This window comes from Salvelinus sp. IW2-2015, linkage group LG18 (assembly GCF_002910315.2).
Source record: "Salvelinus sp. IW2-2015 linkage group LG18, ASM291031v2, whole genome shotgun sequence".
In the NCBI taxonomy this organism is placed as follows: Eukaryota; Metazoa; Chordata; class Actinopteri; order Salmoniformes; family Salmonidae; genus Salvelinus; species Salvelinus sp. IW2-2015.
This window is the reverse complement of record NC_036858.1, coordinates 16,868,384-16,887,401: the sequence shown is the minus strand read 5'-3', so window position 1 is coordinate 16,887,401 and position 19,018 is coordinate 16,868,384. Positions and strand designations below refer to the sequence as shown.

At 42.1% G+C, this 19,018-nt stretch overlaps 1 protein-coding gene across 1 annotated transcript in view; it reads right to left on the bottom strand.

Moving 5' to 3' along the window:
* The window catches only part of LOC111977487 (zinc finger protein 385B-like), a 154,194-nt gene that overhangs the window by 22,641 nt on the left and 112,535 nt on the right, over positions 1-19,018 (bottom strand). The window contains 3 exon segments of the mRNA XM_024006923.2: positions 1,890-2,076; positions 4,406-4,513; positions 5,957-6,099. Coding sequence (XP_023862691.2) covers positions 1,890-2,076; positions 4,406-4,513; positions 5,957-6,099 — 438 coding nt within the window.

Genomic DNA, 19,018 nt, shown 5'->3' with positions numbered 1-19,018 from the left:
TTATGCAACCATTTGAACATCTTGGGCCATTTCTGTATATAATCGCCATCCGGCACAGCCAGAAGAGGACTGGCCACCCCCTCATAGCCTGGTTCCTCTCTTAGTGTTCTTCCTTAGGTTTTGGCTTTTCTAGGGAGTTTTTCCTAGCCACCCGTGCTTCTACACCTGCATTGCTTGCTGTTTGGGGTTTTAGCAGTGTTTCTGTACAGCACTTTGAGATATCAGCTGATGTACGAAGGGCTATATAAAAATAAATAAATTTGATTTGATTGTAACTTGTTTTAAAGTCAGCATTTGCCTCACGCCTCACAGTGAAATCTCTGAGTAGTTTCCTTCCTCTCCGGCAACTGAGTTAGGAAGGACGCCTGTATCTTTGTAGTGTTTGGGTGTATTGGTACACCATCCAAAGTGTATTTAATAACTTCACCATGCTCAAAGGGATATTCAATGTCTGCTTTAAAAAAAAAAAACTATCTACCAATAGGTGCCCTTCTTTTGCGAGGCATTGGAAAACCTCCCTGGCCTTTGTGGTTGAATGTGTGTTCGAAATTCACTGCTCAACTGTGTGGGGTACAGAGATGAGGTAGTCYTTCAAAAATAATGTTAAACACTATTATTGCACACAGATTGAGTCCATGCAACTTATTATATGACCAATTTTTATTCCTGAGCTTATTTAGGCTTGCCATTATAAAGGGGTTGAATACTTATTGACTCAAGACATTTCAGCTTTTCATTTTGAATTAGTTCGTCAAAATTTAGAAAAACATAATTCTACTTTGATATTATTGGGTATTGTCTGTAGGTCAGTGACAAAAACAATCTCAATCAAATCCATTTTAAATTCAGGCTGTAAAACAATACAATTTGGAAAAGTCAAGGGCTGTGAATACTTTCTGAAAGCACTGTACATTGTCAAAGTAAACATATAACAAAGATGGTCAAAGACAGGAATATACGAGACTGTTAGTAATAAATCAATAATCTCRTACCTTTCTCTCACTCTTTCTCCCTTTCTCCCTCACTGTCCCTTTCTCTCTCTCCGTTTTTTCTCTCTCRCTTTATCTRTCCCTTTCTCTCCATTAATCAATTGCCATGGTTACCCTGGATATAAAGGCTCTATCATTATGTCATTAAATGGAATTGAATTATGGTGAACGAAGTATGGAGAGAATCAATAGAAAYCAAAGATGAGTCTAGTAAATACGGCGAAGGAAGAAGCGACAGGAGATGGGGCTATTTTCAGATGAGAAAAATGGCTTGACAAATGACAAGACAAAGAGACAAAATAACAGGAAGACAAAGATACTGTTTTGATCGGTAAACGGTATGGGCAACATTTTCTGTCCACAAAATAGCACTAAAATGCWAAAAAATATTTAGAGCAGGAATGATCTCCTACCGTAACTTAGCTTTTTACGATGTCCGTGAGAAATCTGTGATCTTAAAGCGGATTCAACACAACTGTCATGAAAATGCGTTGCATGCAATGCAATCCCTAGCAGTAGCTTTCCAACCTTGGATTAAGAGTAGCTGTCTRGTCTACCTAAAATGGTTATTATGGGCAAGTTTCTGTGCTGTTTCTGTGCTGTGTTTTGCGAACAGAAAACAGGGTTACAATAAGCCTGGAATCCACAATCCACACTTATTCAGTGAATTGAAACAATCATGAAACAGAACCATAATCACTGTGAATTCCAGGATAGCTTACAACAACAGCTCCGCTCCTACACGTCAAAACGACATCCTCCGCATGCACATTCCTTGCTATGATCACTGATCTGACATGAATCCTAATTGCTGATTGCAATCAGATCTCAAGCCTTACTTCAAAGGAAGGAAGGAGAGCAGGCGAGGGGGGAGCTTTTTTTCCAGACCTGGTATTTTACCTGTTCCTTCTGTGAGGCTGTGGTCCATCAGTGCTGGTAGGGACTTTRCCACTCCAGTCTTCCCCCTCTCCCTGTCTCTCTCCCTCCCTGCCATGGAGCCCTGGCCCCTCTGACGGTTCCTCTGGGCGTCCATGGATTTCAGCTTGCGTGCGTGTTTGTGGCCCTTGTAGTGAGCCTCAGCCTGGTTCTGGTCATGGAGGAGACAAYGAAACAGTATGAGAGGAGAAGAGATCTCTGGATCTCAGCATCAGAACAGCAACCAAAAATGACAAGAAATTAGGAAAGGGGAAAGGATTTTGGCAAACAACTTGGTAACTAGTTACACAGTTCATACAGTGCATTTGGAAAGTATTCAGACCCCTTGACTTTTTCCACATTTTGATACATTACAGCCTTATTCTAAAATTGATTAAATTGTTMCCCACCCTCATCAATCTACACACAATACCCCGTAATGACAAAGCAAAAACAMMTYTTTTTTTTWATGATTGAAAATGTATAAAACAGTCTGAGGTCCTGAGGTCCTGAGTGCTCTGGAACAGGTTTTCATTAAGGATCTCTCTGTACTTTAGGTTAGTATTTAGGTTAGTATTGTGGAGTAACTACAATATTGTAGTTTTTTTTTTTTATGATTGAAAATGTATAAAACATTTAAAACTGAAATATGACATTTACATAAGTATTCAGACCCTTTACTCAGTACTTTGTTGAAGCACCTTTGGCAGCAATAACAGCCTCAAGTCTTCTTGGGTATGACGCTACAAGCTTGGCACACCTGTATTTGGGGAGTTTCTCAGATTCGTCTCTGTAGATCCTCTCAAGCTCTGTCAGGTTGGATGCAGAGCATCGCTGCTCTCCAGAGATGTTCGATCAGGTTCAAGTCCGGGCTCTGGCTGGGCCACTCAAYGACATTCAGAGACTTGTCCCGAAGCCACTCCTGCGTTGTCTTGGCTGTGTGCTTAGGGTCATTGTCCTGTTGGAAGGTGAACCATCGCCCCAGTCTGAGGTCCTGAGTGCTCTGGAAAAGGTTTTCATTAAGGATCTCTCTGTACTTTGCTCCGTTTATCTTTCCCTCGTTCCTGACCAGTCTCCCAGTACCTGCTGCTGAAAAATATCCACACAGCATGATGATGCCACCACCATCCTTCACCGTAGGGATGGTGCCTGGTTTCCTCCAGAAGTGACGCTTGGTATTCAGGCCAAAGAGTTCAATCTGGGTTTCATCAGACCAGAGAATCTTGTTTCTTATGGTCTGAGAGTCTTTAGGTGCCTTTGGCAAACTCCAAGCAGGCTGTCATGTGCCTTTTACTAAGGAMTGGCTTCCATCTTGTCACTCTACCATAAAAGCCTGATTGGTGGAGTGCTGCAGAGATGGTTGTCCTTCTGGAAGGWTCTCCCATCTCTACAGATGAAATCTGGAGCTCTGTCAGAGTGACCATTGGGTTCTTGGTCACCTCCCTGACTAAGGCCCTTCTCCCCCGATTGCTGAGTTTGGCCAGGCGGCCAGCTCTAGGAAGAGTCTTGATGGTTCCAAACTTCTTCCATTCAAGAATGATGGAGGCCACTGTGTTCTTGAGGACCTTCAYTGCTGCAGAAATGTTTTGGTACCCTTCCCCAGATCTGTGCCTCGACACAATCCTGTCTCGGAGCTCTACGGACAATTCCTTCGACCTCATGGCTTGGTTTTTGCTCTGACATGCACTGTCAACTGTGGGACCTTCTATAGACAGGTGTGTGCCTTRKCAAATAATGTCCAATCAATTGAATTTATCACACCTGGACTCCAATCAAGTTGTAGAAAAATCTCAAGCATGATCAATGGAACCAAGATGCACCTGAGCTCAATTTCGAGTCTCATAGCAAAGGGTCTGAATACTTATGTAAATAAGATATTTCTGTTTTTCACATTTGTATGAATTTGCAAAAAATTCAAAAAACCTGTTTTCTCTTTGTCATTATGGGGTATTGTGTGTAGATTGACGAGGGGACATTTTAGAATAAGGCTGTAAAGTAATAAAATGTGGAAAAAGTCAAGGGGTCTGAATACTTTCCAAATGCACTGTATATATACTGTATACAGTACATCACAGCCCCATCAAGCAGTTCTTCAATTAATTGAAAAGCATAGCTTGAGCCCCAAAAATGTAATTAGTTCTCGTGAACAGAGCAGTCTACAGATGTATTGAGCATTCCCTCTGTGTTCGTGTGTCTCTGTGTGCTCAGTGAGWGTGAGTGTGCGTGTCAGTTTTTGTGTGTGTGGACTGTGATGGTTCTTCTATGTGGGGATTTGGATGCCAGCAGAGAGAGGGTGTCTGGGTTTAATGCTTTTTCTGGCTGATAGGTGGAGGAAGGCTCAGCGACAACAACAACAACACAACACACACAACTTTCACAGCGATAGAGGAACAGGAGCACGCATGCGCGCACACGTACACCGTCAGAGTGATGAACGATCTGACAAGAGAGGAGGATAGCMTCAGCCTGTAGTATTGTTGCAACGYAGTTGACTGACTTACGGTGGAGTTGAAGCGGAGGTGACAGATGTTGCAGGAGATTATCTGTTTCCTCTTGGGCGGTGCAACACCGAACGTGTGGTTGATAACCGCCTTCTGAACCGGGTCCATCTGTCGCACACAAAACAAGCCAGACTAAACACAAACATTACTCAGATTTAGTGGTGTCTAACTATTACACGGGCGGTCAAACAACCCTCCTGGGGAGCTACTCTCCTGTAGGCCTTTGCTCTAAAATACCTGGCTCATGTTCATCAGGGCACACAACGGAAAACGTTTAGAAAGCTTCGCAACGGAAAGGGAAAATTAGTCCAGGTATTCAATTTTTCAGACTCTTTGATTCCGTTTGTGGCCTCATGAACACGACCCTAATCAAGGTATTGAGGAGCACCTGATTAGTAGAATCAGGTATGTTTGAGAAGGGCTTGAGGAAAAGCCTGCWGGGGTCATAGCTCCTCAGGAGGGTTGTTGTCCATGACCACCCCTACAACCACCCCTACAACTAAGGTCAGGGAGGATTGCACAACGCCAGACCTCAAGGGCCCTGCTGATTTCTTGATTGGCGAGAGATTTCCGAACAAAATAATTTGGTCTGATATTGTGAGGCAAGGACATAAGAAGACAGCCACCCGACACTGCTGCCCTCCAGGACTGTAGTTGAGCATCCCTGTATGAGGCCATCAAATAGAAAAACTAACAGTCAATCATGGATCTCTCCATGTGCAGCTTCTCCATATTTGAGTGGTGTGATGTCACTTCCGCCTGCACTTGCCACAACACGCCTAATCCAAAAGATGTGACAAGGTGTGTTTTGGAGTTCATAGATGTACAGTATGTGTATACATGTCATCAAGTACATAGAGGAACAGGTCATAAGAATAAGGAACTGACATACTTCCGAACATTGTGTGTGTGTGTGTGTGTGTGTGTGTGTGTGTGTGTGGTGTGTGTGTGTGTGTGTGTGTGTGTGTGTGTTGTGTGTGTGTGTGTGTGTGTGTGTGTGGTGTGTGTGTGTGTGTACATGAGCATACGCATGAATGCCTGTGTGTGGTGTTTGGAGATATACCGTATACCGGGGGTATTTTGAAATACAAACGATATGATTTTCAATACTCCCCAAATATATATTAAAAAAATGTGGGTTGGGGGCACCCCCGCCTTGCGGGGGCTGCAGGGGTGCGTGCTACGCCACTGCTTATAACTACAAATATAGTAGAACTATAAGAAATCAAAGATGTGTCAAATAAATTATCAAGCCTTGTGTTCCAGCTATGCATTTGGTTTGCTAACTTGCTAGCTAAGTGGCTAGATGTCAAGATCAAGCTTCTTGGTTAGAACAGAGACATTCAATCCCCTCCTGGATCAAGATCCCTGTTGCCTAAATAGTTTTGTGTGGCAATTATTTTTTTTAAATAAAAAATAGCGCCCCTTCGGTCATACCGTATACACAAAAATACACGTATGGTACAGAAACGGTATGAAAATCTGGATACCACCCAACCCTAGTGTGTGCATGCCTGTCTACATGCATGTGTGTGTGTGAGAGCAGCTCACCATGTTGAAGTTGGGGAAGAGGTTGAGGGGGGAGGAGGCGTTGACGTGAAGCGGCAGGAAGTGCTTGATGTTCAGCTGGGTCTGGAGGGGCCGTCCCGGGAGGGATAGGGAGGCCAGGAGGGGGTTGGCCTGGGACAGTGTACCTGTAGAGGGTGGGTGGAGYACATACAGATGCTGAAAATCCATTGTCTTCCAACAGGTGTTGTCAATTCTACCTGACATACTATCTGGCGTAAGATAATGGGCTAAGGCTAGAATTCAACTGTCACTGATAACTCTTTGCTGTATTGGCGATGTCAACTGGAGGTGATCAACACACTTCCCAAGCTACTTGGTAGACTCTGACTTCCTATCATCCTTGTGCACTCAAAGACTGACATCTTGTGGACATTTTCAATGGAAATTAATACAAAGCCACACCTCTCCTTCAAATAAATTCTGACTGCCGTATAGGGATGAGAATTCGAAATTATTTTGCTATTCGAATAATATCATGAAATTTATCCAGATAGTTGAAATACAAGTGTATTCATTTGTATGTGTGTGTGTGACAGTCAGAGCGAGAGAGAGAGAGAGAGAGAGAGAGAGAGAGAGAGAGAGAGAGAAAAGCCAAACCGACTCAAGCTAGTTAGACAAACTTGTTGCTGCAATAGGTTATATATCAAACCATCTGGTAGTGCTTGTCTTGACCGCATCAAATTGTTGTAAAGAAGCTACCTGGCTACAGTAGCCAGCTAATTTAGCCAGCTAGCTAAAGTAGTTAGGCTAATTGAGGCTATTTAGCGCTTCCCGTCCTTGTCTACAACAACTCCATTCATATGAAACAACAGCCTATCTGTTGGGTGATCATTGTAGCCTACTCCTTCTCATTTAGCCAACTTAATTCCGGAATTTTAAATCTCACTTAATGTCATTTGCTACACATGGAGCCTCTGACTGTAGCGCCACTTCGATTGACCGACAATAACAACAAGTTGAGGTATCGGGTGTAGGCTACCGGGGCGTGTCAGTCATTTTATTTAGGGATGCACAATATATCGGTGAACATATRGGAATCGGACGATATTAGCTAAAAATGGCAACATCGGTATCGGCCCGATGTCTAACGCCGATGTGCAAAACCGATGTCAAAGCTGACGTGCATACCTATATAACGTAGGTACATGATGTAATGACGCTAAGTAAAATGTTGTGCTACACGTGCAACACAGCATTCCTAACCTAGCCCACAATGTCTGCTGTGTGGATCGAGCAGTCAACAAGTCGAGCAGTCATTTGAAAGAGTAAGAACATTTCAGCGAGATAACTCAAAGGTGAAATCCATTAACGCCAAGATAATGGAATTCATTGCCCTTGACAATCAACCATTCTCTATTGTGGGTGATGTTGGCTTTCACGACTGGRCGAGCACCGGTACACACTACCAAGTGCGCTATTTTTCAGATGTTGCCCTACCGGAGTTACACAGTAATATCGTCACTGCTATTAGCTTTGCGACATACTATGGAACGCCGTTTGGGGTCTATTTGACAATTACACTATTTGACACATTAAATAAGCATTTAATTTGACACGTCAAATAACACAGTTCTATTATAGAATTATGTGTTCTGAATTTGCACAATGCAAGCCAAGCGCCACCATTACAATCAGTAGGACTGTCAAAGCTGTACAAAAAGTTTGCAAACAAGTAAATAGCCGGCCACGAACAACGTGTTTACAATAACCGCGTTGTAATAAAGCATTACATAGCATAAGTATCGGTGAATCGTTGTGACATATGAAATACGAGTGATATTGTAATCAATGTGTAATAACTACATAAAAAATGTATGAAGGCGTTAAATTATTATGTGACGTGCAGTCATATTCAGGTCCTGATTGATCAACAAGCTTATTTGTCAAAGACCCAAACGGCGTTCCATAAAAATCCTGGTTGAGAATGAAATGACTGAACAAATGAACAARGAAACAGCACAGCAAGTAAGTGAAAGAAATAGGTTTTGATGATGTTTTACTGGTAATGGGGACATACGTAAATGCCAACAAAATAACTTTTTGGTCAGTGTGGTGTGTGTAACCTTTATTTAACTAGGAAAGTCAGTTAAGAACAAATTCTRATATACAATGATGGCCTACCCCAGCCAAACCCGGACGACGCTGMGCCAATTGTGCGCCTATGGGACTCCCAATCACGGCCGGTTGTGATACAGCCTGGAATCGAACCAGGGACTGTAGTGACGCCTCTTGCACTGAGATGCAGTGCCTTAGACCGCTGCGTCCATGTGTGTGTGTTAACTATTTAACTGCACTAGAATGCTTAAAAGGTCGCTAACATTTTAAATATCAGTTATCGGTGTCAGGGTTTTTTTTGGCCAGGAAAATATCGGATATCGGCCAAAAATGTTATATCGGTGCATCACTAGTTTTATAATAATTTTGAATGTAATGGTCTATCCTTGTTGGCTATGTAGCAATGTCACAGATAATTTGATTGCATTTTAGTCAATGCCTTTTAAAGCCTTTCTCTCAAAAAAGAATACTCTGCCAGGTAATTGAATACTAACGTCTGTTCGGATATTCGAATAATCGAATACCCGTGCCCATCCCTACTGCCGTACTGAGTACTTCAATCTACACATTTCTGTCCTTCTGTCCACTAAGCAGAACTCTCAATGTGCAAAGTTGTCCAAAAATAACCAAAATATTTTAAAGATATAAGGACAGCACTTAATCCAAATCAAGTTTGGAGTACTGCAGCTTATTTCTATTGTGGTACAGCTATAAGAGATTGGTCAGCAGAGAGAGAGAGGGGGAAGAGAGAGCGAGAGAGGGAGAGAGAGAGCAAATGGGGCTTAAATAGCCAATTATATTACTTTTGATCTTGATGGAGGTGAACACTACCCCTGGAGATATTACCATCAGCACACATTAATAGCAATCAGGATCCATTAAATAGAATGTGTGTTTGTGCTTGCGTGTGTGTGTGTGTGTGTGTGTGTGTGTGTGTGTGTGTGTGTGTGTGTGTGTGTTGTGTGTGTGTGTGTGGTGTGTGTGTGTGTGTGTGTGTGTTGTGTTTGTGTGTGGTGTGTGTGTGTGTGTGTGTGTGTGTGTGATAAAGCAGAAACTAGGGAACATTTTCACCTCCACTGGTGCTGTGCTAAGTTGGTGACTTTTGGGACCTTGACTCTCTCTTCTTTCTATCTCCCTCTCTTTCTAACTCTCCTCTCTCTTACTCTCTCCTTCACCCCCTCTCAATTCTCTGTTCCCTTTCCTCTCTTCTCTCTCTCTGTCACCCCATTCTCTCTCTCGCTCTCCCTCGCTGTCTCCCCCCCTCTCCCCTCCCCCTCTCTCTCACACAAATCTGCAATTGATCTCAATAATCTTTCAAGCATTAAGTCACAAAAAGTACCAGGCAAGAAATGTAGTGTTTTGCTCCATAGAAGCAGTACCCGAACATCAACTGTGAGTGAATTTATATTTGTCTCAGAAAAATATTTTGGCTACAAGTATAGTTAGAGGTTTAAAAAAAAATGTTTTATAACATATTTTGGCCTTCATTTGACACTTTTAACTACGCACTCAGTCTTTTGCAGTCGTTGTTTTCAACTGGTCGACTGTGCATTGAATCATGCTTTTTAGTCTTACCCTTATATTTGTTGTGTGTATGTCTGAAAGTATGTATATATATATATATGCATTTTTTACACTACACAAGAGTTGCCCTTCACGATCTATTGAATTGATGGTAAAACAGTTTTCCTCTTCTTTTTTTAAAACTAGGCAAATCAATTAAGAACAAATTATTATTTTCAATGACTGCCTAGGAACAGTGGGTTAACTGCCTGTTCAGGGGTAGAACGACAGATTTGTCAGCTCGGGGATTTGAACTTTCAACCTTTCGGCTACTAGTCCAATGCTCTAACCATTAAGCTACCCTGCCGCCCCGTCTTTCAACCCGTCTTCGACTTCCCCAGAGAAAGATACCATATTCATGGATGATAGGAGTGTAGACGCAATGATCCTTTTCATAGAGTGGGGATAAAAGCTGATGAGGCAGAGAAATGATGGCACACTGCAAACTGGCGGCTTAATCGCTATTATTTTGAGGATTAGTCTTTGGGTGACTCACCGTKCCAGTGTTTATCATTCTTTTGATGAGGAAAAGGGTAACAAGCCTTTCAACGCAGAGGATCGCACTGACAGCACCTCAGAAGAGTGTTTCAGAGCTGACGTCATCCCTTAGGACACACCATATTGTCGAACGTTCCCTTAAGAGTCTCATTAGGTCATTAACTAACGTTTTCATAGTAATGTTCCCGTGATGTGCAAMGAATGTTTCCAAGAGACCATGTCAAAAAGACCTTACTCAGACCGCGGTTACCATGTTCTCATAACTTAAAATATGTATGTTCTAGACACGTTTCATCCCCCCCCAAAAAATATGTCATTACAAATCATGTCTTGTTATTGTTGCCAAGCCAAGCCAATCAAGGCTCTGATTGGTGAACCCCTGATCCAATCATAGTGCTTTGTCTGTTGGCAAGGTTTGGGATACTCTCACACCCAGTGCTTTAAACGTAGTGTTTTCAACGTATATATTTGAAATATTAGACATTTGTTAAGTTACTTTATTAACCGGAGCTGATAAAGCGCAAGAGGGAGAGAGAGAGGTGCCGCTCTAGCAAGCGGGGGAGGGGCCGTACTGTGAGTGAGTGACACGGGGAGCAGGGATGGAGAGAGAGACAGCAACCAACCAAGCCTACTGGCGCTATAGTAGACTAATAGCTGCCATAGCTAGGTTATTTATCATAAAATATGATTACATAGTACCTGTCTTGACTGCATCAAACCCGGAGAAGCTAGTTAAGCCAGCTAACTGTTAGGTTAATTGAGGTTGCAGTGCATGCACTTTCTCATTCTACATTTACAAAAAACAACAACTCCATTCAGAATATTAAGTAGCAGCCTACCCGTTGGCTCGAGGTTGTTATAGCCTATCCTTCTCCTTTAACTTCTAATTCCGTCATTTTAATTGCATCTTCCATTGATTAGATATCTCCTAACTTTTGCCACACGGAGGCTCTATGACTGTAGCCTATTGCCGCTTCAATGACTTATGATTGGCCAACAACAACAACAAGCTACACTCTCATGAAAAGCAAAAGCAGCAGCATAAATTATAAAATCTCTCTCTCTCTCTCTCTCTCTCTCTCTCTACTGCAGGAGTAACGTTCAGATCTGTACGGGCCCTTCCGGACAAGTCAGTTAAAATGACACAAACCCGAGACCTGTGACAATCAAACCAGATATCCGACCCAGACCCGTGACATTATTTAGAATTCTGGATCCGACCCGCTCGGGTCTCAGATCGGGTATCGGGTAAAGGTGGATCCATGAAGACAAGTGCAATCACCATTATTGCTTACATCTATCAAGTTGCTTCATCTACATAATTGCCTAGGGAGGAGGGGTTAGGGTTTCTTCTGGACAGGGCCTAACTACTGTATACTAGCCCAATAAGCACATGCCTGGGTTCGAGACCCGCTAGGYGAGTCACCCTACTCTCACATTCTTAGCAATATACACTACTGTTCAAAAGTTTGGGGTCACTTAGAAATTTTCTTGTTTTTGAAAGAAAATCTTTTTTTTTGGTCCGTTAAAATAACATCAAATTGATCAAAAATACAGTGTAAAAATTGTTAATGTTGTAAATGACTATTATAGCTGGAAACGGCAGATTTTTAATGGAATATCTACATAGGCGTACATAGGTCCATTATCAGCAACCATCCACTCTAGTGTTCCAATGGCACGTTGTGTTGCTAATCAAGTTTACCATTTTAAAAGGCTAATTGATCGTTAGAAACCCTTTTGCAATATTTAGCACAGCTGAAAACTGTTTGTTCTGATTAAAGAAGCAATAAAACTGGCCTTCTTTAGACTAGTTGAGTATCTGGAGAATGCAGCATTTGTGGGTTTGATTACAGGCTCAAAAAGGCCAGAAAAAAGTACTTTCTCCTGAAACTCGTCAGTCTATTCTTGTTCCTGAGAAATGAAGGCTTTCCATGCGAGAAATTGCCAAGAACTGAAGATCTGGTACAACACTGTGTACTACTCCTTCACAGAACAGCGCCAAACTGGATCTAACCAAGAATAGAAAGAGTTGTAGGAGGCCCCAGTGCACAACTGAGCAAGAGGACAAATACATTAGAATGTCTAGTTTGAGAAACAAGAATTCCTCAACTGGCAGCTTCAATTAAATAGTACCACAAAACACCAGTCTCAACGTCAACAGTGAAGAGGCGACTCCGGGATACTGGCCCTTCTAGGCACAGTTCCTCTGTCCAGTGTTCCTCTGTCCAGTGTGTTCTTTTGCCGATCTTAATCTTTTCTTTTTATTGGCCAGTCTGAGATATGGCTTTTTCTTTGCAACTCTGCCTAGAAGGCCAGTTTTCAGCTGTGCTAACATAACTGCAAAAGGGTTTCCTAACGATCAATTAGCCTTTTAAAATGATAAACTTAGATTASCRAACACAACGTGCCATTGGAACACAGGAGTGATGTTTGCTGATAATGGGCCTCTGTACGCCTATGTAGATATTCCATAAAGAATCTGCCGTTTCCACCTTCAATTGTCATTTACGACATTAACAATGTCTACGCTGTATTTCTGATCAATTGGATGTCATTTTAATGGACAAAAAAWTMTGKTTTTCTTTCAAAAACAAGGACAAACTTTTGAACGGTAGTGTATGTTAATGCCATTATTTGGCAACTGTTACAACACACCTATCTMWRATAATTAAAATGAGTTTCTCAATGACACGTTTGTTCTACATGGTAAATGTCTTGTTGGTTTTAAAAAGACGATAAAGGTCTCTTTGAGATGCTCAGCTATATTGAATGAATAAATACTGACAATTTATGAGGTAGTGGAAATGTAGTACTACTTTGTGCTCAAGGGGAAGCCCTCCAGATTCCCAACCTTTAATAAGAYACACATTTTAATTAGATCAGATAGATGTGTTGTAACTGTTGCCAAATAATGACATTAATATATTTAGCTAAGAATGTGATAGTAGGATGACTWACCTAGCAGGTCTCGGACCCAGGCCACCAGCACCAATGACAAACGCCCMAACCGCTGTCCCAATAAATGTACGTAGTTCTGTCATCGAGRTGTTCTCGTCTATTAATGTTTCGTAATATGTCATGTTTCATGTTTTGTGTGGACCCCAGGAAGAGTAGTRGGTGCTTTTGCAACAGCTAATGGAGATCCTAATAAAATACCCCTCTCATGAAACGTGTCTAGAACATTAGTATCTTATATTCTGAGAACATGYCAACCATGTACTGTGAATGCTTGGCGGAATGTTGATGGAATATTCTCCTAACACGGACACAGCAGGAACTTTATATTTGTTATGTTTATAAAAACTATCGTCAACAGGAAAACGTCAGGTCACTCTTCCTTCACTATCAATTAACCACATGCGGAATGTCAGTCACTTGTTGCCGTTGGACAATTGAGCCACAGCAGAATAACATGATTCCACCAGGCTTCCTAATATACCTATGGGCATAGCAGTTCAATAATCACCTTGCTCTCTTTCTCACCAATGGGGGTAAATCATGATTGCTTACCCCTTGTCTCGCACTTGCAGCAAAAGTTTACGCCGTCACCCCTCTACCTCCTCACCGCCACCAGCTGAGGGTCCKAGCATCAGAATACAGTATCTTACATCCAGCCAGTGGGGTACTGATGCCAGATGCCCATCCAAGGGCTATCTGCCATCCCTGCGTCTGGCTCTGGGGTTCATCCCCCAGAGACGGGGCCATCCCCCACATCTATTTGAATAAATGTTCATAAATACATTTAGTCTCTCTTGTTCATTCAGTTAAGCCTGCCCTCAATTTAACTACCACCTGAGTGTGCACGGGGGCCTATGTCTATCCACTTGTTCTCATTTTGCTCTCTTTTATAGAATCACAGAGCAATCAAATATTTTTTTATCTTATTTCATTTTGGGCCCTGTTGACGTTCAGGGTTCTCTCTTTGGCTTTGTTTTGGAGCTGAAGAGGCGGGAGACAGCTGCCCCTCACCACCTGGGCAGACCCAGGGCTTACACACACACACACACACACACACGCACACGCACACACACGCATGTGGTTTCTGATTGGACCACTGTTTGTCTGAATGTTGTGAATGTGCTTAAGTATTCTCATAAAAACATATTTGACTCTAAAACCATCAAGGGTAGAAGACTTGTTATCTCGACACAGTTATCTCTCCGTTTGCACAAATGATGCAGAATCATGGCTGAAAAAAACAACACAATTAAATTGGAACGACTTTAGAGAGACGGTTACGTACACTAAAGATTTAACACARCATTGTAACTAAGTCACGACACTCATCAACGCTGGCTACTTCTAATCGTGCAAAACATACCGTTTCTCACATAATGAGCATTTTAAAACGTGCTTTTTTCCCAATCTGTCACATTCCTTTAAGGGATATATTACAAAGTATTTATTTAGTCAAGGAATAAAAGCAATTACTGTGCTATACTGTGCTTATGCAATAATGATGATGCTATTTGCTGCTTATAGAACAGGACAATAGGCTGACAGGATGGGGGAGAGTTTTTAGTTTCCATTAGATAAGCAGGCTACCATCGACAGCTACAGCAGAGCTAAACGAGAGAGTGAGAGGGTGGAGAGAGAGAGAGAGAGAGAGAAGGGGGGGACCTTCCTTTTCTTGACAGCAAAAAACACCTCTATACTTGTCAATAAATACTTTTTTGTCCAGGCAAACTCTTTTTTTTACTCTGTCACTGTCCATGCACGCACACGTGCGCGTGCACACGCAAACATAAACACACAAACACACACACAGCAACCCAACGGCTTAGTGAGAAAGTCTTCCTGCAGGGTAACATCCAGCCAAGTTCAGGCCTCCCATCGTAATCTGCCCTATTTTCGCTTATTACACTCTGAGCCCACTTTCACACTGGCATTTTAAAACATACAATGAATTGTTCAAGGTTAAATCCACTGCTGGTGTCCTTGAGTCATTGAACCAGCAGGGCATTCTGAAAGCCTGTTTACTTTGGTTATATACTGTAGATGTAAAGAGGGCAAAACACTTCCAAATTTCCAAGTGCCAAATAAATACCWTTCTTTTTGATGTAGTGGACATCTTAATGGCATAATTTTCTGGTTGTAAACAATTCTTCTGGTTAATAAGTCCTCAAATAACTAGATTACAACCAACTAGTCTATTACAGCCAGGTAAATACAGTCCAGTGTTGGCAAATAGAAATCCGAAATGGATGATGTTGAGAGATAGATGGGAGGGGTTGAATGGAGCTGAAGGGTGGGACTAATAACAAGATAAACAATGTAAAACATACGGGATCTGTAAAATGTAAATAGGTTCGGAACTTTTGTGAAATAGCATAGTTACAAATAGAAATCAAACTGGATGGACATCAGACATAGAGGAAGGACTAAGAACAAACAAGAGAGAACTATTGTAAAGTAGACTGTGTCTGTAAAATGTGTATAAGATGTATAAATTGAAGGTAAAAGCAGAAGTGTTTATTAGTTTACTCCAATTGGGGGATCGGAAATGATGCAGACAATTACATTGGAAGCAACATTATTTCCGCAATATTAAGCTGATCCACCCCTTAGAATAAATAAAAATAAAAATAAAATACAGTCCAGTGTCTCTACGGGTCCACACTTTTCAGTGTTAAATTAACACACTGCTTAGTTTAAAGACTTATTTGCATATTTCCCAGAGTGCCTTGCCTTTCGAGTGAATTGTAGAGTTTCCAAACCAAAACTGTATTTGATAGTTACAGAGACAGGGTTATTGCATTTATCAATTTTCGGTCCTGTGACCTACACCAAGTGATATCTTAAGTGAATATGTTATCATAAAAATGTAGTCATTTAACACAATACAACACATATTTCATAAGGKCRAATGTTGAGGGCAAGTCACATCATGCTGGCTTGCAAAGTGATGTGTAATTCGTGTTGGCATACAGCCCAAAAATATTTCAACCGCAACCAGCATTCATAATGACTGCCGGATTGGGCGGATTAAGATGTGATACTACCTAAACCATCTAAACTGAAACWACCACTTTGGTAATGAGTGCAATAAGTCCAACTAACACATTTGATTAGTTAAGAATAGTGTACAGTGCATTCAGAAAGTATTCACACCCCTTGACCTTTTCCACATTTTGTTGGGTTACAGCCAGAATAAGAAATATATTAAATTGAGATTTTTTTGTCACTGGCCTCCACACAATACCCCTTAATGTCAAAGTGGAATAATGTTTTTCAATTTTTGACAAATTAATTAAAAATGAAAAGCTGAAATACCTTAAGTCAATAATTATTCCCCTTTGTTATGGCGAACCAAATTAAGTTCAGGAGTAAAAATGTGCTTAACAAGTCACATAAGTTGCAGTCGAGCAGTACATTTCTAACACAGATTCAACCACAAAGCCCATGGAGGTTTTRCAATGCCTCGRAACTAAGGGCACCTATTGGCAGATGGGTAATTATTGTATTTTTTAAAGCAGACACTGAATATCCGTTTGAGCATGGTGAAGTTATTAATTACACTTTGGATGGTATATCAATACACCCAGGCWCTACAAAGATAATYGCTTACATCAACACCATTATCCCAGAAACCATAGACCCTGTCACGCCATGATCTGTTTCACCTGTCCTTGTGCTTGTCTCCACCCCATCCAGGTGTCGCTCATCATCTCCGGTGTATTTATCCCTTTGTTTTCTGTCTGTCTGTGCCAGTTCGTCTTGTTTACCAAGTCAACCAGTGTTTATCTCCTAGCTTCTATTTTTCCCAGTCTCTGTTTTTACTAGTCCTCCTGGTTTTGACCCTTGCCTGTCCTGACACCGACCCACCTGCCTGACCATTCTTCCTGCCCTGACCTCGAGCCTGCCTAACGCCTTGTACTGTTTGGACTCGGACCTGGTTTCTGAACTCTCGCCTGTACCCAACCTGCCTTTTGCCTACCCCTTGTGTTATAATAAATATCGGAGCTCAACCATCTGCCTCCTGTGTRTGAATATGGGTCTCGTCTTGTGCCCTTATAGACCCACTCCAATTTGCATACCGCCCTAACAGATCCACAGATGATGATCTCTATTGCACTCCACACTGCCCTTRCCCACCTGGARAAAAGGAACACCTATGTGAGAAMGCTGTTCATTGACTACAGCTCAGCGTTCAACACCATAGGGCCCTCAAAGCTCATCACTAAGCTAAGTACCCTGGTGACTAAACACCTCCCTCTGCAACTGGATCCTGGACTTCCTGATGGGCCGCCCCCAGGTGATAAGGGTAGGTAACAACACATCCGCCACGCTGATGCTCAACACGGGGGCCCCTCAGGGGTGCATGCTCAGTCCCCTCCTGTACTCCCTGTTCAACCTGCACMGCCATTCACGACTCCAACACTATCATTAAGTTTGCCGATGACACAACAGTCGTAGGCCTGATCACCAAKAACAATGAGACAGCCTATAGGGAGGAGGTCAGAGACCTAGCCGTGTGGTGCCAGGACAACAACCTCTCCCACAAAGTGATCAAGACAAAGGASATGATTGTGGACTACAGGAAAAGAGGACCGAGCACACCTCCATTCTCATCGACGGGGCTGTAGTGGAGCAGGTTGAGAGMTTCAAGTTCCTTGGTGTCCACATCACCAACAAACTATCATGGTCCAAGCACACTAAAACAGTCATGAAGAGGGCACAACAAAGCCTATTCCCCCTCAGGAGACTGAAAAGATTTGGCATGGGTCCTCAGATCCTCAAAAAGTTCTACAGCTGCACCACCGAGAGCATCCTGACTGGTTGCATAACTGCTTGGTATGGCAACTGCTCGGCCCCCGACCGCAAGGCACTACAGAATGTACATCACTGGGGCTAGTCATAGACTGTTCTCTCTGCTACCGCATGGCAAGCAGTACCGGAGCGCCAAGTCTAGGTTACCCAGACTATTGCATTGCCCCCCCCCCCCGCCCCCCCACCCACTTTTTACGCTGCTGCTACTCCTTGTTATTATCTATGCATAGTCACTTTAATAACTCTACCTACATGTACATACTACCTCAATTACCTCGACTAACCGGTGCCCCACACATTGACTCTGTACCGTACCCTCGTATATAGCTTCGCTATTGTTATTTCACTGCTCTCTTTAATTATTTGTTACTTTATTTCTTATTCAAATGTATTTGTTTTTTAAAATGCATGTTGATTAGAGCTTGTAAGTAAGCATTTCACTGTAAGGTCGACACCTGTTGTATTTGAATTGATACAGGAGTCCTTCCTAACTCAGTTGCCAGAGAGGAAGGAAGCCACTCAGGGATTTRACCATGAAGCCAATGGTGACTTTAAAACAGTTACATAGTTTAATGACTGTGATAGGAGAAAGCTGAGGATYGATCAACAACATTGTAGTTACTCCACAATACTAACCTAATTGACAGAGTGAAAAGAAAGAAGCCTGTACAAAATACAAATATTACYAAGCATGAATCCTGTTTGCAACAAGGCACTAAGGTAATACTGTAAAAAATGTGGAAAAGCTATTAACTTTTTGTCCTGAATACAAAGTGTTATGTTTGGGCCAAGTCCAATACAACATATTAGTGAGTAGCACTCTCCATATTAAAGCATAGTGGTGGCTGCATCATGTTATGTGTATGCTTGTAATCGTTAAGGACTGGGCAAAATCCTTTGCGCCAGACACTGGGATACGAATTCACCTTTCAGCAGAACAATAACCTAAAACACAAGGCCAAATCTACAATGGAGTTGCTGACCAAGAAGACAGTGAATGTTCCTGAGTGTCCGATTTACAGTTTTGACTTAAATCTGCTWGAAAATCTATGGCAAGACCTGAAAATGATTGTCTAGCTATGAACAACAACCAATTGAAACAGAGCTTGATGAATTCTGAAGAGAATAATGGGCAAACGTTGCACAATCCAGCTG